The sequence below is a fragment of the Papilio polytes genome, unplaced genomic scaffold (genome assembly GCF_000836215.1).
Source record: "Papilio polytes unplaced genomic scaffold, Ppol_1.0 DF824047.1, whole genome shotgun sequence".
Classification (NCBI taxonomy): domain Eukaryota; kingdom Metazoa; phylum Arthropoda; class Insecta; order Lepidoptera; family Papilionidae; genus Papilio; species Papilio polytes.
Window position 1 is genome coordinate 5,375,390 of NW_013525157.1, and position 25,582 is coordinate 5,400,971.

Below are 25,582 nucleotides of genomic sequence, written 5' to 3' on the forward strand. Positions count from 1 at the left end.
GGTTGAGGATCTGTAACCCAATTGCTACTGATTCTGTCTATTGATAACGAGCGTTAATTAAACCAGGAGATCCGCTTGTTAAAAAAAAACAAGATTTAACTATTGCGAAGGTAAAACAATATCGCATCCAATTTGGACGGTTGTATATTTTGCAAAACAAATAATTTATGTGTTAATGTTATACAAGTCCAATTAGTTGTTTCCACTGGGTGTTTATTTCCCCCCCTTCCCTCCTCCCTGTAGCCTCGTCCTGAGTATAATAACAAGCTTAAGTCCTTTAATTGGTACTGAGAAAAGAGTGTACCCTAACATTTGCTAATACACACTTGGATTACATTTATTATGATACCCTTCCCATTCAAGCCCTGTTGGATACCTTCTTTTTTTCGTTTAATTACAAAGATAATTTTACTCTTTCTAGATTATTTTCTTTGTAGGTCAAGTATTTTTATAGAACGATTTTATAAGAAGGCTGAATATTTTTTATTCGAATAGAAGTACACTTTAAAATAATAAGTTTACAAACGTTATAGAGTCAAACAGGAATTCAATAAAATCATCAAATATTTTTTAATCAATGCCGAATATTCCTAAATTGATATTAATTTCATGTTAAAAAATCGTCAAAACCTTTAAATTATTATGTAAGTTTTTTTTTATTTACTTGTCTATTTTAATAAATGCTTGTAGCTACGTAGACTTTGAATAATCAACATGACGTTATTTATAGAAATAGCAGAAATTAATTCTACAGAATAGAAAGCGGACAACATTCGAGGATTTATGCAATAAACGCTGTTTTCTTTTATTATACAAAAGAATATACAAACAAGTAGTGTAGTTGACCTGTTATATACAGTAAAATCTTGTTAGCTTCACTAGCACTGTAATGCTTTTATATGAATTAATTCTAGAACATTCTACTAGAATAGTTTATTAGCTTTGATCAAAACAATAACACGAAATAAGGTCGTATAAGTTGCCCCAATTCCTTAGAAGGGATAATCAATTGAAAATAAGTGGAAATATTGTGCTTAGTGGAAGTCAGTTTTGTTAGCGTCCACAAAGCAGCCCTTTCGTGAGGGTGAAGTTTTATAGGGGCATGTCACGAACGACCGCAGACTTAAAGAACTTGTGTAGGTGATACTTTGTCTTCGGTTCATGTCTCTCAGGTTAGTACTGTAACGAGTTAGTTAACACGATATGTTAACTTGCTACGACAATAAAATATGAACTCAGGGTACAATAAAACTGGGACTGCTCTGTAAAAATTGGTGTAGTATTGTTTGTGTAAAAGGACCGTGAGTTTGCACTGCGGATACACAAACGTGTTTGTTTCGTAAGAGCGAAAAGGTTTTTTATGTGTCGCATTGAAAATTAACGGTAATATGATACAAATTAGAGTTTTTATTCATTTTCATCTTGTTAGTACAAATTTTAACCTTTCCTTGATAAAAATCTCTAAAGCAATTTCCATGAATGCAATTCAAAAAGAATTTCTACTATATCTGGGGCCATTACTTACGATCCGCATTGCTTGAAAAGCTCTTTAATTCATTCTTACTTAGTAGAAATCAGCGCGAAACGTTTTTGTCGACAATGAAGATATTTATAGCATCCATTCATGAATTCTCGTTGTACTTGTAGAAATATGTTTTGACTTTTTATTTGGGAAAGGGACTACCCGTTTAATACCTACGGTCACCATTTTTTTAGGGTTCTCCCTTATTTTATTGAAATACTATAAAGATTTTTGAGCACACGAGGAAAACATTTAAAGATCGACTACTTTTCTAAAATTAGAAATATATTATCATCAGGTAAACATGTGTTCGAATACTGCCCTTAAAAATTGATAAGGGTTCGTGACAAAGGTCGCATGGTCACGTGCCCGCGCTGAAGCGCACGTGATTTCTATTCATATTTCCATTTCAATTGCGTACTCATACTTATAACATCTGTTTTTATTCACGTTAGTGATTCCAAAAAAGGCGCGAATAAAATTGAAATTCTGTTAACCAGTTACAATTATTGTACACTCAAAAAAATCGGAGGCTTATTTAAAAAAAAAAATCGTTCATGATATTGCAAAGGAATATAATATACTAGTTTTCACCCGCGACTCCGTCCGCGTGGAATTAAGAGAAATAAAAGTGCGGAGCTAACATGTTCTCCCAGACTATCCTCTACACCTATACCAAATTTCATCGAAATCCGTTCAGCCGTTTAGGCTACAAACTCTAACAGACATCTATCCATCCATCCATCAAAACTTTCGCATTTCTAATATTAGCTTTACAATATTAGTGTGATTGAGGAGACATTTTATAGAGATATGAATAATGCATTGCACTATGATTTTCATACAACAATGTGTCTAGTGGTTAATACTTTGTGAGCTATTATAACAATCAGGTCAAACCACGTCGAAATTAAACGGTAATTACAAAAAACTTGAATATTCTTGGCTCAACAAAAATGAAGTAGCAGCAAAGTGTTATTACAGTAACATTTAAGAGTATCACAAATTACAGCGTTTAAAAAGAACAAAAACACATTGAAAATGAACTTAAAATATAAAACCTCCAGATGCGAAAGCAGATCAAGGTTTTTCATTATGTTGAATAACCTTTCTCCATTCTTATATATAATACATACATATAAATGTTAGTACACATATCGTCTACCAATATTCTCGGCGGATTGTAGTCATATTTTAGCCCATAATTCAGGAATTGTGAAGAACGAATTGAAAGTAAGAAACGATGTGGTACGGATAATATAAAAAAGAACATAACAAACCAATCTACAAATCAGTTATCTCATTACTTTTTAGTATTGACTACTTGTATTTTTTAATTAAAACAAAAGACAAACGAGCAATGACGACTACATTACATTATTAGCATACTTTTTCAGCTAGAAAGAGTAGGTTTTGTACAGTTCTAAATAATGACTAAATTTGAAGTAAACATATTCACTGTACTCGGAACTTGTTCATTAAAAATAAGTTAGTAAATTGTGTTACTATTCAGTGTAAAGTAATGCGACCAGAGATGGCGTGTCAGAACTTCAGTGGCCCCGTTTCAGTTAGTTATCAAAAAGTTTCATTAAGGAAAAGTTGACGGCCGTTCGCCGCTTTATTGTTCAATTCATTTGTCTGAGAGCGGGCGCAAACCGGCGCAAACCGGCGCGGTAAATAATGGAAATGCTGCGGAATCCAACGCCTCTTGTATGCTACTAGATTATTGTCCTGTAAGTTTGTCTTGCTCGTCGTTGCTCTAACTGAATGCGCAAGCAAACTTTATTATTGTAATAACAACTCTTCTGTAAATGATGACAACGCTCAAGCGCGAATAAACAATATTACCAGTGCAAGTTAAAAGTTAAAAGTGGGCTTTGAAAGTAAAAGGAGTGCCTGGGAAATACCTGCAGCTTATTCAGGCCATGTACTGGCGAGCCAGTACATACGTCCGGTCCGCTGCTGGCGATAGTGACATGTTCGGTGTCTCGGTGGGTTTACACCAGGGGTCGGCTTTAAGCCCGTATCTGTTCCTCCTGGTAATGGATGCTTTGACATTAAACATACAGGAGGAGGCACCCTGGTGTATGCTTTATGCCGATGACATCGTGCTTGTCGGGGAGGATGAATGCGAGGTACAGAGCAGGTTGGAAGAATGGCGGGTTAAATTGGAGGGAGCTGGTCTTAAAATCAGCAGGACCAAAACTGAACATTTGTTTTGCGATTTTGGCGGTCCGACCAGCTTCTCTCCAATCGCCTTAAATGGTGTGCCTCTACCAACCTGCTCCGACTTTAAGTACCTCGGTTCTCTAGTCCAGTCCGACGGTGGCGTTGACCGAGACGTAAAAAGCCGAATAAATGCAGGTTGGATGAAATGGCGACAGGTTACTGGTGTGACTTGTGATCCAAGAATGCCTCTTAGGCTTAAGGGACAGATCTACAAGTCCATCATAAGACCTGTCGTATTGTATGGATCTGAATGCTGGGCCACCAAAGTTGCGGATGAAAGGAGATTGCATGTGGCTGAGATGCGTATGTTAAGATGGATGTGTGGTGTGACAAGATTGGATAAAGTTAAGAATGTGTACATTAGAGGAAGTTTGAAAGTAGCGCCAGTGGTGGAGAAATTGAGAAGCAAAAGGTTAGCGTGGTATGGACATATTATGCGACGAAATGATGGGGACATAAACCAGAAAGTGTTGAGATTGAATGTGGATGGCTACAAAGGAAGAGGAAGACCGAAGAAAGTATGGATGGATTGTGTGAAGGAAGATATGCTTAAGAAAGGAGAGGATTCAGATATGACGGCTGATAGAGATGTATGGAAGAGCAGCACATACTGTGCCGACCCTCCATAAGGGATAAGGGCAAGTGGATGATGACCAGTGCAAGTTAATCTTATACTATTAAGCATTCAGTACCAAGGTTTATACCGAGCCCTATTACAATTTAAAATATCTTTGAATTTCTTTTTGTCTTTAGGTTATGATTAAGTGGAATTTTATAACAGATACATCAAATAACAATAAAAGTAATGTGATGTTTTGAAAACAATTAAATTTACCAATTCGATTCTCTAATCTTTTTAATGTTCAAGCCATTAGCCATTTTATACCATTCGTGCATATCCCTTCGGAAACAAATTTGTAGAAAAATATAGTTCTAGTAAAATCTGAGTGCTACAGACAACTGATAGTTGTTTGAAAGTTTTGGAGCGTAGTACGTGAGAAAAGTCTTTGTAACTGACATTGTTACTGTATTATTTTTGGTTTAAAAATTTAATTTTAATTTACTTTGTTAAACTTAACATCAATTAAAGTATGAACATTTAGAATTGTGACATAATTTTTTTAAAAGGTCCTAATTTTTAATCAGTTTCAATTGTTATTATAATTTTGTAGTATTAAGCAACTCTAAATTATATCAAGCAGAACTGCATATTTAAGTATAACTTTTTTACTATTCGATTATCGTTTCTTGATTTCGACGAATTCGTGTAAAATGCGAACATGAACTTAAAAATTCGAATATTTTGTAATCAGGATCGTGCCGTGAGAAATGTGTTGATGGACAAATGGAAACGTTTATGTGATGTTAATGTAGTGGTAACATAGATAAATATATTCAAATTATAGAACAAAGCAAATTGTACGTTTGTTTGTATGGAGTGGTCGAGTGAGTGCAAGTGGCGAAGACTTTATTCACAGCTCGCCGCTGGAACTGTTGCCTGCAAAATATAAATTGCACTCGCCTGAAATTACCTCTACGTTTTATGACACGGCCGAGGAAAAATTGTAACCCATTTGGCTCAAAAAATTTATCTAACTTTTTATTTGCTTAGGTGCATACTACGTGAATTAACTGTGTGTTTTAAGCGTAACATTTATTTGGTGGCTGAAATCTTGTTTTTTTTTTTTAATAAATTTGAATGTAATAAAATCATTTAATTATTACTGGGATGACGTAATTAGGACCTGACGGAATGTCCATCAAGAAAAAGTCGCGTTTTAGCTTATGAAATTCTAAAAAGATATACAAAAAGATGCCTACATCTAATACGAGACTCATCAAGTGCCTTGCTCTGAATTGCTTGAGAACTTTCCGTTAGACGTGCCAAATTACTGAATAAAGAAAGCGCAGCGTTATCTTAAGTTGCTAGCTGTACTCCTCGTAACATTTACGGATTCGCCGATTATCTAGGCGAACACTGCACTAGCTTAAATTAACATTAATCGCTCTCGAATGTAAAGGGTTGTATACCTGAATGTTTAGGTTACAACAGTTCACTATCTGCCTCTTCATAAGAGGACTACATCGCAAAACTCATTTGGCATTTAGCCACCCACCGCGCCTAGCGTGTAGATGCCACGATGTTTTAAATATCCGCTTTTTATTCCGAAATGCTGAGGCAACTTGCCATGACAGGATTTAAGCACGGAGCTTGCGCCCTGTTTTAATAAAGTTCGAGAAACACGTTCGAACTTTTATCATTCTTTTATCTCCAACTCTTATTTGTACTAAATCTCGCTCAGTTTTTGTTTGATAACATCTTTTTGACGATTCAAAATAAAATTAAATATGAACAAGGTTTGTTGCAGCATCTGGTGGGTTATTATTGATTATTGTAGCGTAAGTAAAACGTTATGAATTGGAGGCTTTAACATAATCGGAAGTAATATTTCAGTCCAGTGGGTAGGTATGGAATGGTTCGTTAGTTCGACCGGCGTGTTGAACGGCGGCGCGGCGCATCCTCCCGGCGGAAAAACTACCGCCGGTAAATACAAATCACGCTCTCTCTGCGCCACTGCGCGCTGCTATTTTGCCGCTTCTATCACAGTTAGAATGGAAAACGTGTCACCTTTCAACAATATTTTTTGAACCAGAAAATTAGTGCTCTTTTCAACAGCAAAAAATAGTGCAATTTCATTTGAATTTTCTGAGTGTGCGTTAGTAACAAAACGTTAACAACGAGAGCAGTATAATGTTTTATGTTGAAACATAATTTTATTATTTATGTGGTTAGTATAAGGATAACGTAAAGACAAAGGAATAAATTTTTAAAAAGATATCCTGATTTTTTCTAATCCAATTTAGCAGCATTCTGTGTAAGATATTATTTATTTATACGTACAAATCGTGCTCTTTTTCCTTCAAATGAAATGCTGCATAAACAATGTACAGACTAAGGAATACAATTTATAAATGTTTCGTTAATTAAACTTTTTATTGACTTAATCGCAATCTTTTTAACTTTGTAACGTTTAAGATTCCGCTCGCTCTCGGAGCTCCCTTTGTGCCTATTGTTTACGAACTAAGTAACAACAGACAAGAGCAGTCGCCAGCTATAAAAACAGCGATCACAATTACAAGATAATATGAAAGTTTAAACAATATGATACACTTCTACTTATCTCTTTTCACTATTTGTCAATTTGTAGAATTTATAAATCTTGAAAATGATATTAAAAATACCACAAATTACAATTACATTACTTACCTATTTACTTGTGGAAAAAAATATATCTAAATATTGTATAATGTAAGATTGCGCGATCGCGACTTCGCCCGCGTGAAATTAAAAAAATAGAAAAAATACAGCCTATATTACTCACTGATAACGTAGCTTTTTAAAAGTGAAAGATTTTTTGAAATCGGTTCAGTAGTTTTTGAGTCGGTCCAATTCAAAATAAAAATCTCTCCTCTTTATGACATCAGTACAGATGTTGCTTTGTAATTAGATTGCCCTTTGATTATTTTTCAAGATAACTTATATTTGATACTGGATTTTATTATAATCGGTAGCGTACCTACTCTGAATGCAATGCAATATGTTCCCACACCAAATTTTTCGTTTCTGTATCAAAATTATATTTTTGTGTTATTATCACAAGGATCAGGGTATATTTATGTTGAGCTTGTTCGTAATCAAGGACAAATACATTTAGCATGCAAATGTTTTGTCTGCAAAAAAACAATACGGGGCGTGAGCGTGAGTTTTTCATTATAGTACATCTAAATGGAAAAACTGTGTACGGTTTGTGTCATCGCATATTCATTGGGCATTTTCGTGAGTCGACCTTCCAAGATTTGCGCGTTGTCTAAGTAAACAACGTCTAATGGAAGGATTTTACGCGGTTACGTGACGGTTAGTGACATTCGGTCTTCGAAAATTTACTAATTCATTAAGGAACTTCGCACGATACCAACTTGTACCAAGTTTGCTTGAATTTTAATGTGAATCCAGAATTTTAAATCAGTTATCTGAAATAGATCATAGGGATTTCAGATAGGTCTCAGGTTGCATACGTATTGCGATAAAAGCTTAACGTTTGGGATGTGATTGAGATTTACTTATTGAAATTTGAGAGTAGCCCCCGTAGTAGAGAAGGTAAGCAGTAAAAGGTTAGCATGGTATGGGCATGTTATGAGGAGGGATTAATCGCATGTTACAAGGAGAACGTTAGTTATGAGTGTGGAAGGGTACATCGGTGGAGGTAGACCTAGAAACAGATGGATGGATTGTGTAAAAGGTGACATGGTCAAAAAGGGAGTGATGACTGAGATGACGTATGATAGAGTTATGTGGAGGACAAAAACCTGCTGCGCCGACCCTACGGGAGTAGGATAAGGAGATGATGATGATGATGATAATGATGATGAAATGGTGATACGTTTTAAAGTGTGTACAGTTTAAGCCTAGTATAAGAAGGCTTTTACTTTTATAGTATGAAGAATTACTCTGCTTATAATACATATTGCTTTGGGATTTTATTAAATTTAGCTTTTCTTTTATACGGCATATTATTGTCAAGGAGTCTCGTAACTGATAATATATTGAAACTAATTATAAAATCTTTAAAAGTGAATAATTTTTTATCACCAATATGCGTAACATGTAAGGTAAGTTCACATTGAATTTCAAGTGCAGAATGTTTTAAGTTAGTTGGTAAAGTTTTATCTTATTATCCAAAAGAAGTAAAGTTTAACGTAGCATGCAGCGCGTTAGCATTCAGAAGTCTTCGCTTATTGCGAACTTGCCTTCAGCGTAGTGCCCCGTGTGTCGCGATGTAGGCACCTAGAGAATATACACGTACAAACTCTTTGGTATGCCGATATGCAAAAGTATCGCACGGAGCGGCACTTTAAGTCGAGAGCATTTTTCTGTTTTTACCGTTCGCGGTCAACTGTTGTCGACGCTTTTATTCTTTGCTAAATGTAGTCTATGTATTACGACTACACAAAATGTAAATACGTACGTGTAAACATTGTGTTACCAGTTGATTGCGTTTTTACTCTATACTATTATATAAACCAAGCGATAAACTTAAGTCACATCATGCTCATTATGCTCGATTCTATTGATTAAGATAAGCTTATAATAGTCGTAGATGTATTGAGATCGTATTCTGTCGTAAGAAACATCTCTGTGACAAAGACGAAAAACTAAAATATAACACCAAAAATGTGTAAAATTTCAGATTAATCGTAGAATTCAAATAATATAAGTCTATAATATTTTAACTTTGTTTACATTTTCACAAAGCTTTTTCATAAATTCACAAATATATTTAATGAAATTTGGACAGAATAACATCTGTCTGGTCAGCTGGCATAACACAAAATATCATTCATTTTCTCGTTTACCTTCACTCATTCTTTATTAAAATAGTAAAATAAAAATACGGTTATTCCGTTATTTGTATTGTGCAATAAATGAATACGTGTAATTTATTTCTTATCGGAACATTACTGATACGTTCGAGTATCCAATTTGTTTTATTGTTCTCACTTTATCGCTATAGTAATATAAGGAAATGAAATTGAACAAACATCGATTTGCTCTTGATTATTTTCATATAAGATGCTCCATTCAGGCTTTTACGAGTGTTTACATATGTCTTCCGAGAGCGATAACTTAGTCATTTTATGTTCACCTTCTTGCTTAGACGCACTTACTACGGTAAGTTCAACGCGCACGTCCCTCAGGAACCTCATAAACACACATATCCTTTTCCATCTTACATCTAAATACATTTTTTTAAGCCTCATCTCCATTAGAAGGGCAAATTCGACCTGAATCTCGTTTTCATATGCCTTTTGACGGCGCCGCTAGACGTCGTCAAAATATTAATTTCGCGAAAGCCGACGAAAAAAAAACTTTGTTGTTTTTATCTGGTGCGTAAATGAGATCTCTTATCTTTTATGACGTGCTAAGTTTCCTTATTTCATGTGTTTTACGTAACGTTTTCAGTAGAAAGTTTTGAAAATAAACTGAGTCGGTGTAACAAATATGCTGGAAAAGTCTAAAGATAAAGTTGTACATACGAGGCGGAGGTAAGTCGTAAAGGATGTTTGAATCGGTCACAAGCCACACTTTATAGTTTTAATATCGTGTGGCTTGAGGTCGCCGAAGTTACAGCAGCAGCACGCTGTCTCTGCTAATGCTCGTCTTTCTACCTAATATATTTACATCTAGAGACGGCGGTGTAACCACTCGTTTCATTAAAATTCGTCTTTTCCTGTTTTTACTATTAAAAAGAAAAGTATGTGCTTACTTTTAAATACCAGAGACAAAAGCATCGTAGAATGAGCATTTTATTAAAAGCCGTTTTAAGTAAGTTTATGTAAAAAAACATTTGTGCTTGGCTTAAGCTTGCGTAAGTTATTTTCTTTTTTATATTTATCCCGAGCCGCCCGCGGCAGGCTCTCTCGGGCCAGATAATTTCGTGCAGGCTACGTGCAGCCTCCGCTGTCGCTGCCAGTTGACCTGGAGTGCCTTACGAGCCGCACAAATTAAAATAAACATATACGTTAGAATCTTGAGATTAGAGAGTAAAATGCGCAATATTAACAATTTCAAACTATTTCTTAGATATATATAAAAACCTGGTGAAAATGAAGTAATTTGAATTCACTGTTCTAATATTTTGCAGTATATTTATGTAGATCAATCGTATGTGCACGATATGTGAAACAAACATTGTATGAAAAATTTAGTATTATACAGATTTACTGGTTCACTTCCAAAATCTAAGAGTACAAACGACCAATTTACAGTGCGAATTCCGATTGGTTTTATTTAAGTTCGGTGGCAAATCGTTCCCTAATGATTTTGGCCGGTCTTACTTATTCTGTCGTTGTTTTGTATGTGCATTGCGTATAAATTTACGGTCGGGTACGGTGATAATAGCTCGAGATTAGAACCTGACAATTCTAGCAAAGCGTTCTTTTATGTTTATTAGATTACGTGTACTGAAAGTTAGTGGTGTTTTCTATAAATTGAAATATTTGAAAGGCGATGGAAATTTGACCTTTGTGACCTGAGTGTGCTTACGACGGCTTTTAATACTTGTTTTTCTTTACTTATAATACTGAAATGTTCAACTTTTGTGTTTTTAACAAAGCTTGTTTGTATTTACAGTTACATTAGTTGAGTAATGAAAATTCATTAATAGATTTAATCAAACTTTGGACAATACATTACGGTTTAAGAATTATATGACAGAACAATATTTTTATAAAGCGTACCATAATAATCTAAGGTTCCATTCTAAAAAAAAATATTTAATACATTTACTTAATTTCATAGAATTAATCTAAGTAATGTATTAGAAAACAGCTAACATAAATAAAGTGGATTAATTAATGTAAAAGGCGAAGTAGCAACGAAAAAGGTCATGAATTGTGGTTCGGGGACACACGATCATAAAGTAGGACGGAAGGTGATGGGACGTGAAGGCGACCGGCCGCGGCCCACATCTGAGACTTTTTATTACCAGGACGATATCGACCCTTTACAACTAAGAGCGGAAAACCTGTTTCACACGAGGGTAGAACATTACGTCAGAGCTACACACAGTGCAGTGTTGTTTGAACGCACAAACTTTACTGCTCTACCACACTGTCTTACCCGTCTGAAAAAACAGGAATAACGGAACTGTATACGCGACTGTCGAATGTATTGACCTAATTGATTGCTTCGGTCTTTCAGGTAACACACATTCATACAAAGTTATCGAAGGGATAGGTCACTTAACACGTAACGGCTTTTTACATCGATAGCATTTTGTTTTCATGATGATTATTGCTGAGTGTTAGTCAATTAGATGCTATTACAAAAAGTCGAAACATCGAAAACTATGGTCTACAAAAAAATATTAATGTTTCCAAATAAAGAATGTTTGTAATTTGTTGATGTAAAATTAGGTATCATCATACAATACATGTTTATACATAGCTATAAATTCGTAAATAAAATCAAAAAAGGATATCTCTGTTTACGGTCAAACAGAACAAAACAAATAAGTGTTTGGAAGGCAGTTGGGGAATCTATAACTCAATGCCAAGTTTGTGCGAGTTGCCAACTCGTATTGAAGTACTTCGCTCGGAGCGAAGTTGAACCTTCCATTTCGTTGTTCTAAAGTTACCTGTAAACAAAAACATTTCCCACGTTAAAACAAATAACAATAATGAGAATTTTGGTATGTTTTTCTATGTCTGAAAACAAAAACTTGCAAAGATGTTTACACCAAACGTACCTGTAAACAATTCTATGAAAAATATTTATTCAGAGAATCACATCGGGAAACATAGGAAGCAACAAAGCGTAGAATATTCAATACCTGCATTCATTTATTTATTAACATGAGTACTATATAAATTTTTAATAATCCATTTCATAATTAAAATATTACGTAATATCTCGATTAATTAAAAAAATACACACAATATGGGAGTAATAAAGTGAACCTACAAAAATGTTAAGCGTCAAGAACAGTTTCCAATTTGCAGGTGAACTTTTATGTCGGCAGCAATACGTGAGCTGAAACATAAGCAATATGATTAAAAATGAATTATGTTTCGCGTAAGGCCAAATGTGGATACAGAATGCCTATTCCTACAAAACGTCTTTACAGTTTATGGTTTTTATATATTTTTTACTTTATGAAACATAATTACTTAAATATGTTCATCTATTACTTACTGTTTAAGCCCAATATAGTAAAGTTACAGTTCCTTTTATTAAAAGGGGACAAACATGAAATGGACCGCCTAACGTTATTTGATCCGACGCCCATTGCCACCTGCAACGCCAGAGGAACCGCAGATGGGTTGCCAACCTTACTGTAAAACCGTACTTAAATTATCTAACTTAAAATGTTAACTATGGTACTAACTTTATTATTCTCTGTAACCTAAATCAACTCCTAATATACAAACATGTTAAGTTAAGCCGTCTATATTTGGACAAAGAATTGTACACCTGTTTGTTAGATAAGTAAAATATGATGTTATATCTAGATAACATGTAATGACGTAACTTTGAAACACATTGAAATCATAGTTTGTTTTTTCATATTGTTAAAAGTTTAACTTGAAGCTGTGAACAACTGAACTGCTGCGGTTTTCTCGACCTGAATAGTTTAGTGAAATTTACTGAACAACCCGCTGGCCGCGAGCCGAATGTTGCAGTTAAATAATTTGTGATAACCGCTTTCATTTATTCAACTTTAAGCCGGAATTTCCCTGAGTAATTTGACAGCGTATTTAACGCTTGGTATGTTAGTAAAAAGAGTACGCTTCAGTATAAGATTTATATGTTTGCCGACGAAAGCGGCCCTCGAGTAAAAAGTGGTACGAAATGTTTAGCTCGGGCTTGGACTACATTTTATGCAGTAAGATCATTAGACTAAAGCTTAAAGTTTTAGATTTGTTTTTATTATACCTTTATAATAATTTCTATTTTTCTCTCAAGCAAACAGAATATCGACATGTTATTGAGTCCCGGCCTTAAATCAGATTTTTAGCAATTACTTATTTTAAACTATTTTAAGCAAGTTATAATATAACGGCATTAAATCTTAACATTTAGTGGCTTTGGCAGTAATACTGCATCCACCGTGAGAGTAACTCCATTTCCTGCTACGTGCTACGGGTACCGCCGCGTAGCCCGTAGCGTTGCCGTAGCAATGCCGTAGAGCGTAGCGACAAGTGACTTCCATTGTGAATAATTGTTCGCTAACTTTTTTATTTGATATTACTGGATATAGGTCGAGCATCGTAGACTTCGCGCTCTATTCGTTGGCACGACTGCATTAAAGATGTGTTTTTGTACAACATACAAAAAGCTACGCAATTCTAAAACTGGCTCCCCTTGTAGATAGTATAGTTGTTTCACAAAGAAAAATTGGATAACGATATTTTGTACATGACATCATATAATTACCTTATATATAATGGACAATTCGTAAATAAATTTTTAATCAGTTACAGACGAACCTGTTCGAAATTCGCTTTAAACATTATGAGCCTCAATTTGAATTATGAGAATTATTGATAACGTAATTCCATGCGTCTATCACACGTGTGAGATAATACGTTAATGATCATTAGTGTAACAGATATTGGTATGATATGTTGTTAATTCGTGGCGAAACTTCAGTGAAATGTTGTTGAATTACCATTTTCATAAAAGTGAAAAACAGTAATTACTAAAATATTGCTGGATTTTATAATACATCCTTAAAGAAGCAATAATTTTCTGTTATGTCCTTATAGAGGCTGTGTGTTTGTTTTCTATTTTTTTTTAGAAGAATACATCATTTATAGTATTAGACAATCTCAATGTCAGGACTTCTAAGTTTATTTACTGTCGCCTTTAGGCTCGTCACATATTTGTCTAATTGATAGAGTTATTTACCATATGTAATAAAACCAATAACTTATTCCTATTATGCTTGGAGTTACAAAGTCAATAAAAATATCGTTAACCAGCAGTAATGAAAATATAGTAGGGGAAAACAAACAATTTTTATTGCTTCTGTTTTCGGACGAATTGTAATCACCAGTTATAAACGTTACACTATATGGTACAGAATACAGTAAAATTTCAAAGCACGCAATTTTAAACGATAGCGTACGCACGTGGTATTAATGTGTGTGGTTTGCGACTTCCATTGCGTGCTAATAGACAATATCCGCGTCCGGCTCTTGTTATAAATAGTACAGTTATTGCGAACAATGCACGATTAGGAATCACGTGTCAGAAAGAAAAACGTTTGTTTTTAAAATGCAGACTTTTTATTACTGTTGATATTATTGGATTAATTTGTTAATCCAGTTACCTTTAATTTTATTACATTAATATAAACCGTTTTGCACATATAGATTGTTTCTACTAATGTTAAAAATAAACAACCGTGTAATTAAATTTAAATTAAGTCTTAAAATAGATAAGAATTATTTCCACACGTTCAGCTACTTGGTAATAAGATAAGTGCGAAGGTAATTTATTTTAATGAAGAAAATAAATCACCTTTAGGTCAAGAGTGAAGGAAATAAACATACAAAAATCGGTTTTAATTCAAAGCTATAAGGTCTACGAAGCAACCAATGTGCGTTCGGCCGTGAAATGGAAATGTTTTCTGAGAGATGAGTAAATTTCAATTAAAATTTATCGTAGAGAGTCCTTTTTAATACATTGGTTTAAACCGAAATTATAAGGTGCGTGATATCATTTTAAAGATTAACTCTGCGTTATTTCCGGTAAGCTCAACTTTATAAAAGACTTTATTTTGTTTCATATTGAAATACTTAAATGTTTAATACTCATTTTCACATTCGAAACAAAATTAAATTATAGTTTTAAACAAAGATTGTTGGATTTAAAGGTGTAACAAGGAGACACTAATAATTTACAATCGCAGCATAATTATTGATAGAACTTTATGTTCAAAACATTACTTTGTTTTGCTAACAAATGCTAAAAATATCGTATAGGTAGCTATGCAAAAAGGTGTGCTTTATAAAGCAATCGTGCAAATATTTGAAACGTAAAATAGCTACTTGATATAACGTATGAAAATGAGTATACGCGGGAAAAGCGAACAAAGCTTAACCAAGGATGGTATCCTGACGTAAAAATGACGGTATCAATTAAAAGCAGGCTACGCAGAGAGGCCGGCAGTCGGCAGTCAGCTGTCATCCATCACAAGGGGGCGGCCGGCTGACGCGGACAAATGAAGTGCGATTTGATCCAACGCCCGCCGCCGCCCGTCGCCGCCAACACTGCTGATCCCACTTTCATTCACAACTTATGCAGTCCCCAAGAAAAACAAAGAACCCAAGCTCATTAGGACAGCTAAAAAGACTTATGTTTTATTCAAGCTCTGGTCGAGAAAAACGACTGACCGAAGTAATTTAACTTTTAAACGAGTGACAATTGTACGATTCTGAACATTTTAATAATGGAGCCTTTCGACTTCGAAAGCAATTAGTACGGACTGCAATATGATTAATTGTTTGTCAGTGTTACTTTTTATTTACAGTTTTATTTAATAAGCCGTTTTAACCCACATTTTTATGCATGAAACGGCGATAAGAAATGTTTTCAGGAAAATGACGCAAACATTATTTTACAACCAAGGCCTGCTTTATGGGGTGATATATTTTCATTTATATCAGGCTCAGCATGACATAAAGTATGAATTTACATAAAGGCTTAAAGGAAATCAATGTTTATGGCTCATTCCTGCATTATTTATGTGTGGAAGTAATGAAAATGAGAACAGTTTTTTTAGTTCTTACTAGTTACTTTGAAATGAAAGTGTACAAGATGTGGACATTAAGTTTCTTTTAAGGATTCCCCTATAAAGTAAAAAAAGGTTGTGTTTATTAAAATAGTAACTGAAACATCGCGTTCATTATCATCGCGCCTTAATATGATGAGTGTTGGCAGAGTTCCCGCTCTCCTGCCGCTGGTAATTCTGTTTCGGCTACGTGCCGGGAATCGTTAGCGGCCGGGAACTGTCTGCTAATCCCGACAACCCGACAACTTCAACCTTCACTTTTGTAAATTCCAAGAATTAGACAACGTCAGTTTGTATGTAGTTTAACAAGGATCTCACAATGTGATTCGGATACGTCAAAATTTAATTTGTACAAAGATATAACCAGTGGTTAATTAAGTAGAAAATTACCAAGCAACCATAAAAAGACAGGGTATCGATTTTTATTCTTAAGCCTATGAACTGAAAACGTATTTTTCTATCGTTTGTGTTTTACAAATCATATAACAAGGTAAAACGGGAGTCAAGTGGAATTTATTATTACCATAATAACTTCATATTGTCCGATTTCAATGGACAGAATATAAAATTTTGTTATTTAATTACAACTTAAAGCTCAAAGCTATTTATTAAATAATATATATAATGGGTTGGTAATTACATATTTTCTGCTTTATAATTTTCGCTAAATTGTTTTATACATTGTTTTCTGCGGAGATTAACTGAACCGCACTTAGTGGTCTGGAGGTTGGTAATTATGCGAGAAAAAGTGTTTAATTACAACAAAGAAAATGAGTAATTATGATTTTTTGTTTTCGAATACTCCGGTCAATAGCTCGTAAGATGTACTTCATAATTCATATAGCATTAAGCAAAAATATATTCTTAGTGCGTCGTTAATAAAAATGCATGCTTATTTTCGCGCTTATGTACAGCAGGATGTATGTATATATAGAAGTCACGACCAGTTAATATAAACCCGAAAGCTAGTAGTAATTGAAAGAACCGTCAATAATAAATAATCATAATTTTCTTCGACATTTAGCGACCCTACTTCAATTGGTATCGCGTCCATCATTACGGTATAAATAGGTCTATCATTTTTACCCTTTAAACGAGGGACATTGGCGTGACTCTAAATTATTTGAAAACTTAACTTTACTATAGAAACATGTTTTTATCCTTTTACTTGTCAAAAAGAGAAGTCGGTAATATGTATGTATTCGTAACATGTAAGCATGATTCTTTTGTTTTTTTAAGATTATGAAGACTTACTTTTTTAAGTCGCATACATTCACTTCTAATTGACAGGTTAGTCTTAAAAGTAGCAGTTTTCACTTAAAACGATGACAAATTATAATTTTTGTGCCATTTACATTTAAAAACAAAAAAAAAACCTTTCAATCCGTTACATGTTTAAAGTGCTAAAAGTTTTGTGAGACCAGACTTCATTGAGCTCTCACAAAAGATCGCTTTAGTGTCCGCCCTCCACAATACCCGCTATTGTTTGCTTTAAAGTTTTTCGATCAAGAAGGCAAATGTAAAACTTGTTTATTAGAATCTACATAGATAATTTTGTGCAAGATAGCCCAACATCTTTTTATCCGACGAACAAGACAGTAAACTTTGATATTAACCCAATAATTTACTTTTTATGAAATTAAAACAGAAATGTAAACAGAGAAATTTCTGACTCCAGAATAACATAAAAGTTGAAAGCTTTAATTTTAAAGTAATAAGTTCTATAACATACAACTCATAAATTAAACATATAAACTTTACATGAATACGCTTTATATAAATACTATATGTACATGAATAATTGCAGGCAGTTTTACTAAACTTACACCCCTTTTTCCGCATAATCGTCTCTTAAGTGCTCTCGTAATCTTAGCGTCTGAGAGTTCTCAAACACTGAGCAGGAATTTTCAGCTCTATAACTCTAACAGCGATGTAATATAATGCGAAAAAAGATATATCGAATAATATTATCATCTTACTAATATTATAAATGCAAAAGTTTGGATGGATTCATGTTTGTTATAGTTTGTTGTCTGCTGAAAGTACTTTACTTAGAAATTTAATCAAGATATTTATCGCAGATGTAGGACATAGTCTGAAAGAACACATAGGCCACTTACTGAGCTTTTTTATAGCGCGCGTACGGAATCGCGGGCAATCGCTAGTCTTTTATACAAATACTAAAATTGGAGTGTCTGTAATATCAAAAGAAAAATTCCAGATTTCGGGAAAATGTTGTATTTGCGTTGTTGATAACAAAAATCACATTTACTTTTTTTGCCTGTTTTTCTGCAAGCCGCGCTTGTTCCGAATGATCTCCAAAACAGTTGGGCTAATTTCGACCGGACTTTCAACGAAGGGTAGCTGACATAGACGGGCATATTATAGGCTACTTTTTATCTTAATATTGCGTCGACGAAGTCGTGGGGGACAGCTAGTTATATATAAATGTAATAACACAACATAAAGACTTGCTTAGTAATCATAAATATTTCTAACCGTCAGACTATGACATGGTTTCATTTTTAATTATCTATGTATTATTAAATAACCATTAGTATCCATCCCTCAGTAGACAATACATTGTGCCCTTTCGGTTAAATTAACGTTTGACCTCATCCACATTAAGGCCGGGGAAGGTTGAATATGTCAATAAATAGCTGCTTGGAAATTAGTGTGACATTGTAAGGGAATATAAAGTTGTCTTTCAATATTTAGCATATTATTTGAGTATTGATATGTATAAAAGTAAACTAAAGTATCATATTAATAACAAAAACAATAATTAGAAAAAACTATGTTACTCACAGATAAATTACCTTTATAACGGTGAAAGAATTTTTACAATCGGCATAGTGATTTTCTGAGTTATTTTAATACATACAAAAATATAAATGTTTCCTCTTCATAATATTAGTATAGAAATGAATTTTTATATAAGCATTGCCTAACGTATTAAAAAGTGCCAGTTTTAGTACTGAATTAATTAATTTATGAGTGTAGAAACACCTCAGGCTATACCAAATTGATTGATGACGGTTCTAGTTTGTCATATAGTCAATGTATACCTAGATATGATTATTTACAGCGGAATCAATTCGATAAGACTATGATAAATGGATCTTTTTTACTTAACCCGTTTTGAAGACATAAAACGTAGGAAATATTACATCGGAATTCAATTGCCGAAATACTTGTAAGGAATGATATTACTATCTTAGATTTATTAAACAGAACGAAGGTGATGCCAACATGTTTTTATGTGAGTCTATGTCGTGATGTACGTCACGAATACGTCGTATGAACCTTACCTCAACATTCTAATACACTTTTCCATTTTTAATGCAGACACAAAAGGTCTCGTCTGAATTCAATTTACCCTTTGTTTATCCATTGAACTCGTTCTATTTCAATTCTATGAGTACGCTACTCGAGAAATTTAATTATCGAGTCCAATTGATGTTAACAATTGCGCATAACATGACGATTTTTGTTGAGCTTATATTTTTGTAGAATTAGTGACTCGATGTGCACGTCACCGCGTCATTGCCTCTAAAGTGATTAAGAAATATCAAGTCTGTAAAAAATCCTGTGATCGTCTCTATAAATAATTCTGAAACATCTATTCTACAGTACGATGTTTGTATTTGATACAAATCAACAGTTGATAGGATCAGGATTGCTACCTTTCAGAGTTTGCCAATATGGCAGATGCCCAAATTGGATGCTATAGTTACAAAAGACAGACCTGATTTATATTATTAAAGGAAATTAATATGACAGCCGATATTGTGGGCTTCTAAAAAGAAACGTTATCATAACAATGGTAAATCATACATTTTTCACGAATAGGTTTTTTATACTTTTCTTCATAGTATAATTATTTTAACGGTTTGAAACGTGAACGAAGTATTTCAATGACAATGTTTGAAGAAAATTTAAATAGGAGAAATAAGCCATGGGAACAGCACCGATGTCATTTCGAAACACTAAATATTCATAACATGGTGCAGTTGCAGCGCAGTCTCTTAGGCAGTTAATACTGCTACTTAGCACGCAGTAACGCCACATTTGCTGTTGCAACTGAATACTAAATAGTCGCAGAACGTTGTATGTTAGCTTTATTGTTCGACTAACTGTGCCACGAGGGTTCACACACTAAGCTGTTTAATCAAAACAATATTTTGGATATTACAAAGTACGCTAAGTTATTTATCATTTCTATCGCTTTCTAATGGTCGATTTAGAAAGAGTTCGGGGCATTAAATAAATCAGTCGTTAGATGTACTCCGTTTAAAAGTAAAAAAAAAGTTAACTGTCGGAACAATGAAGTTTCTGTGTATCGCAATGTAGGGCGACATCGTACTAGATGGAGCGACGACCTGTCCTGTCCAACTTTGTAGTGACATTTAGGTGACCCAGGATATTGCGTCGCGGCCATCACATTTTTATGTGAACGCTTTGGACAGTCATAACTACAGCTATCTGGATTTTATGTTTATAAGACTACAAAAGTCAGAAGAGCAATTGATTTTTGTTATAACAGACAAAATTGACGTCAACAATTGCTGTAAAACTGTGAAGTTGTAAACAGTTATGAACGATAAAATCGCATAAGATATTAAGTATACTGTTCGGTACGGATGACACGAGTTCGTCATGTTCGTTGGCGAACATATAGTTTAAATTTCGCGGCTCGGGATATTGTGAACCCATTCTGTTCGGCACATATACTTTAGTATTTATTTTTGTCCTATCAAATATTGCCTTATAACTGCCTAAATTTAGAAGTTACCATCCTAATTGTAGTAGTATCTACATGACATTTGAACCATTTTTCATTACTAAAGAAATAATACACAGTATGTATCTTGGATACTCGTGATTTGTCCAAATACAAGAAAATTAAACCATCTATACTCTGTAGAGAAGAAAAAACTCAACATTCCCCACTTTACTGTTCGGTGAGCTTTTATGTACATCTGAATTTGTCCGGTATACCAATATAGTTAAGGTTTAGTTTTCTCTGGCCGTGTTGAAATGCTAGGCAGTAGGCGGCATCTACAATAAAAAAATAAAGAGCCCACAGAATTCAACTTTTGTGAGCCGTAATTCATTTTAATAGCATTTAAAAATAGATACGTAATTTAATACGTTACCCAGTGAGCGTAACATTTGCAATTCGCTAAATCCTAGTGGATTCCATTTGCCCGCACAGCGTGCAAATTAGTGACCGCTGCATAAATTGCGACTTGAAATATTCGGATCATGAATTATCAGAATTAAACTTTTCTTCCATTAGGTTAATTTTTCATTTTAAAGCTCGAGTAGGGAATTTGTTGACGTTGCATTCTCCTATTCTCCATTCAAGTTTGAATCAAACCCAAAAAATGTTTAATAAGGTGCCTTCTATTTATGTTGATTCATTTATTAAATAACTGCTCTAACCTCAAATTGTTATATACGCAAAACGTATGAAATAACAGACTATGTTATCATGTAATGGATTTTCTCGTTTGACAGCGGTCGACAAAATGTTTTGATGCGGCTTTAAAATTTAATAAGCAGCTCAGCGCGGCTGACGTGACGTCACACGTGGAATGACGAATATTACATTAGCCTTGACATCAACATTTTGTTGTTAAAAAGCTGAAGTGAAAATGTTTTATACTGTTACGTATGAACTAAGTATATGATGTTTTTTTATGTATTGAGGGTTGCTATTGTACATTACAATAATTTAGGGACCCTATTTGAGTATTGTGTTATGTTGACGGGAATTGTAGTAATTATTACATGAAAAGTTTGTCATACTCTTTAATCTTGTTTTCGCTATGGATAATGTGATGTTATTTTCAACTAGCTTTCGCACGCGACTCTGTCCGCGTGGTATTATAAAAACAACAGTAAGTAGCCTATGTGTTCTTCCAGACAATGATCTACATCTGTGCCAAATTTCAACTAGATCCGTTCAGCCGTTTAGACTACAAACTCAAACATACATCCATCCGTCTAAATTTTTGCATTTATACGAGTAATATTAGTACGAAAGTATGATTTGTCAACTAGTTATTGAATTAATTATGCATATTATGACAAAAATAATTAATTATTACTAAAAGATTAGCCAGTCAGTTCAAAGTTTTTGTGTATTTTCGTCACGTACTACTGAAGTTAGATCGTGATCAGTTTACAAAGTTTCATTTATCTCACTTACTTTAGACTGTCGCTATGACAATTTTTTGTATTTCTAGAAAAAATCATAGTTTTGTTAGTTCCAATATTAAGAGAAGTAATCTTGCTCATTTTAGTAAATAACAAATTGTTACTCACAAAAATATATTAAAACAATTTAGTCTTAATTCCAAAATCTGTATAATTCATCAATATAAATACGACTATGTGTAGTAATAGATTTGATTAAAATCATTAACATTATTTTGTATTGGGTACGTTTTTCCAACTCCACAAGTAGCAGTTTTTTACGTTCCGTTATGTTATATCTGTGCGTAATACAATTATGATAGTTATTTGTTACAATGTTACCGTGACGTTGAATAATTAAGCAGAAACAGTCTCGTGTCGTGATGTATCACGGCGTCTCCCGCCGCCGCGCCACTCACGGCGACAATTAAATCTACGCTCCATTAATTTACGTGTAACACATATCTGAACAACGGCAATCCTACGAGGAAAATGCATTATTTTTGATTTGATGTGAAGCTGTTTATCTCCAAATATAAATGTTCTCCGAAATAAATAAAGAATGATTTTTATTGAAAGTTCATGGTAAGGAGCAATACTGCATACTTTTGTTGTATAGCAGATAATGTTATTAGCAGGGTAGGAGAAATACAATGTAGGGTTAAGGAGGGGGATAGGTTTTCTTTATTTTTGATTTATTTCGACGTATATATTTTAAGATTCTTATTAAATTAGATTAGTTTTAGTATGAAGAGAAAAAAGATATACGATGAGTAAAAGATGTAATTTTAGAAGAGTTTGTAAGAATAATAAAAAGGCGGAAGATATCAAGTTTTATTAATTTCCACGGGTCAGTCCTACCTACAGCAATGCAATAATTCTATTTCGCTTTGAATAAAAAAAATCGGTTTCAAAATAATAAAAAAAGAAAGTTATCTTTACTTTGTGTTAGGCTGCGTCTTCGTAAGACCGTGAGAGAATGGCAAATGCGACGGAGAATACGTGAATGGCTTTTGTTTTTGAAGCTGCGCTATTTAACTCCGGGAACAAGTGTAAGTAGGGGGTTAAACATTCACACAATTTGAAGAAACAAAAGCATCTTTTAAAATAGTATACTTGTAACGTTATACTTATTTTAATACGTAGTCGAATGAACTTGGCCTTGCTTTCCTGATAGTATGTAACTAAAACACTGCCGTAACACTAACTTAAAAACATCATTTTAAAGGAAAAGACAGATAATACAAAATCCTTCAACCTTTTACAAACACTATCTAGCAAAATATATTATCTATTGTCAAATTTATGGAATTAAACTGTACTTTATGCGTAATTATGGATATTATTACCGAATACAATACAATATTGAGGTAAACTAAGCCTTTTTGCTGCTGATTAACATATTGTATTGCTTTATTAATCAAACAATTGTCAAAGTACCTCATTGTAATGTACCTCGTAAAGTTTACCAAATTCTATTTAAAAGCACTGCGCTCGTGGATAATTAGAACCCAATGGATGATTTGTAATTTGCATTTATCTATTCAACATCATTATCAATTCGCGGATTGCGATTACCAATTCCTGTTTTGGCAACTTATGGAAATCGAATATATTCAGTAAATTGGGTTAGTATTTACTATGCAATTTTTTCATCTGGTAAAATAATGTTCAGTTGAGATGAGTTCAGATGAGTAGCCTATGTGTTTTTCCAGATTTCATAGAAATCCGTTCAGCTGTTTAGGCTACAAACTCTAACAAATATCAATCTGTCCAGCTAAACTTTCGCATTTATAATATAAGTATGAGTATGAAGTATGTTTAGTATGATTGTTGATACCATGCAAGTATGTCATGAATCAGTGCGGGTTTGCTGACGTATTTGAGTGCGATATATCGCCATCTGCCGGCGGACATAAGACGGTCTTGGTTTTATCATTTGTCGCATTGGTTGACTTTTACGAGTCTCACGAGATAAAACAGACTGATATATCGCAAAGCCGCCGCCTGTGGTCGTACGTACTAATTTTATGACAATAAACCAGCAACTTTTGACCGCAACCTTTCTAGTATAATTTCACATTTACGTAGAACGTAGAAACGTTTTGTCTAGAAATATAAATATTTTAGAATTTTCCTAAAAGTACACAAAATAACAGAAAAGAAAACCAATGCGGGTAATACAGGATTTTTTCAATGTTAATAGGCCTTTATTATTTGTAAACTTACACTATTTTAAAAAATGTTTCTCCAAACGTTCGCAAACTTTACTAAAACTTTATAAAGGTTTTACATTTCAATCCTAAATCAGTCCAAAACATAAGATTAAGTAGGTCTCGCTTTTATTCCACTTCTTGTTGTTTGAAAGTAAAAATTTTCTTCTATTTATCTCAAAATATACATTAAAAGTTCCGGCGCTTTTTTCAGAATTGCATATTTACATCAGAGAATTTCCACGCGAAATATTGCATCAGAGAATTCTTTGCAATAACATAGAAATACATTTTTATCAAGTTCAAAACAAACTGAACAATTTGAAAGATTGTTTTACAAAACTCAATTACGTTCGTATGACTACAGATAAAATTAGTGATTTGTTTCCAATATTTTAATCATACTAATATTATAAATGCGAAAGTTTAGATGGATGGATGTTTGTTAGACATTGTAGCCTAAACTGATGGACAGATCTCGATGAAATTCGCCATATATGTAAAGTATAGTCTGGAAGAACACAAAGGTTTTAATTTTTAATTACTCTTGCATTTTTTTTTTCCACGCGGACAGATTCGGGGACGAAACCTAGTAAGTGAATGTTTTCATGTATTTAATTTAGTAAAATCATTCGTCTGTGACTAAAGCTCAACTTGAAATAACTTCAAGCATTACTCGTGACATAGTTGTAGTTCTTATCCATTTGAAATGGTACGAACGCGTTGTCGCTCGTCTGAATTATTTAATACGTCGCGCTGCGACGGTGACGTATCGTGACGTTTATCGCTCCTCGTTTGTGTTTCTGCAGGGACGTACAACCGACAACCCTAATGGAATACAACGCATTGATCCCAGCACAATATGAATATAGGAACTTTGGAAAACATGCGTTAAATGTTTACATAATCAATCACATGTTTACCGGTTGCTACATTGGTTATCTTTTGCAACCAGATATAACCAATAACGTAAAGCTGTTGCTGCGGTTTTTTTTATAACATAAGATGGCAAACGAGCAAGCGGCCACCTGAATCCGCCAAAATGGCGAAGCGAC

General features: G+C 33.9%; 1 protein-coding gene across 1 annotated transcript in view; it reads left to right on the forward strand.

The window, feature by feature from the left end:
* Positions 1 to 3,447: 3,447 nt before the first annotated feature.
* Positions 3,448 to 25,582, forward strand: part of LOC106100367 — a 51,760-nt gene continuing 29,625 nt past the window's right edge. The window contains exon 1 of the mRNA XM_013279195.1: positions 3,448 to 3,984. Coding sequence (XP_013134649.1) covers positions 3,448 to 3,984 — 537 coding nt within the window. The remainder of the gene's footprint in view (positions 3,985 to 25,582) is intronic.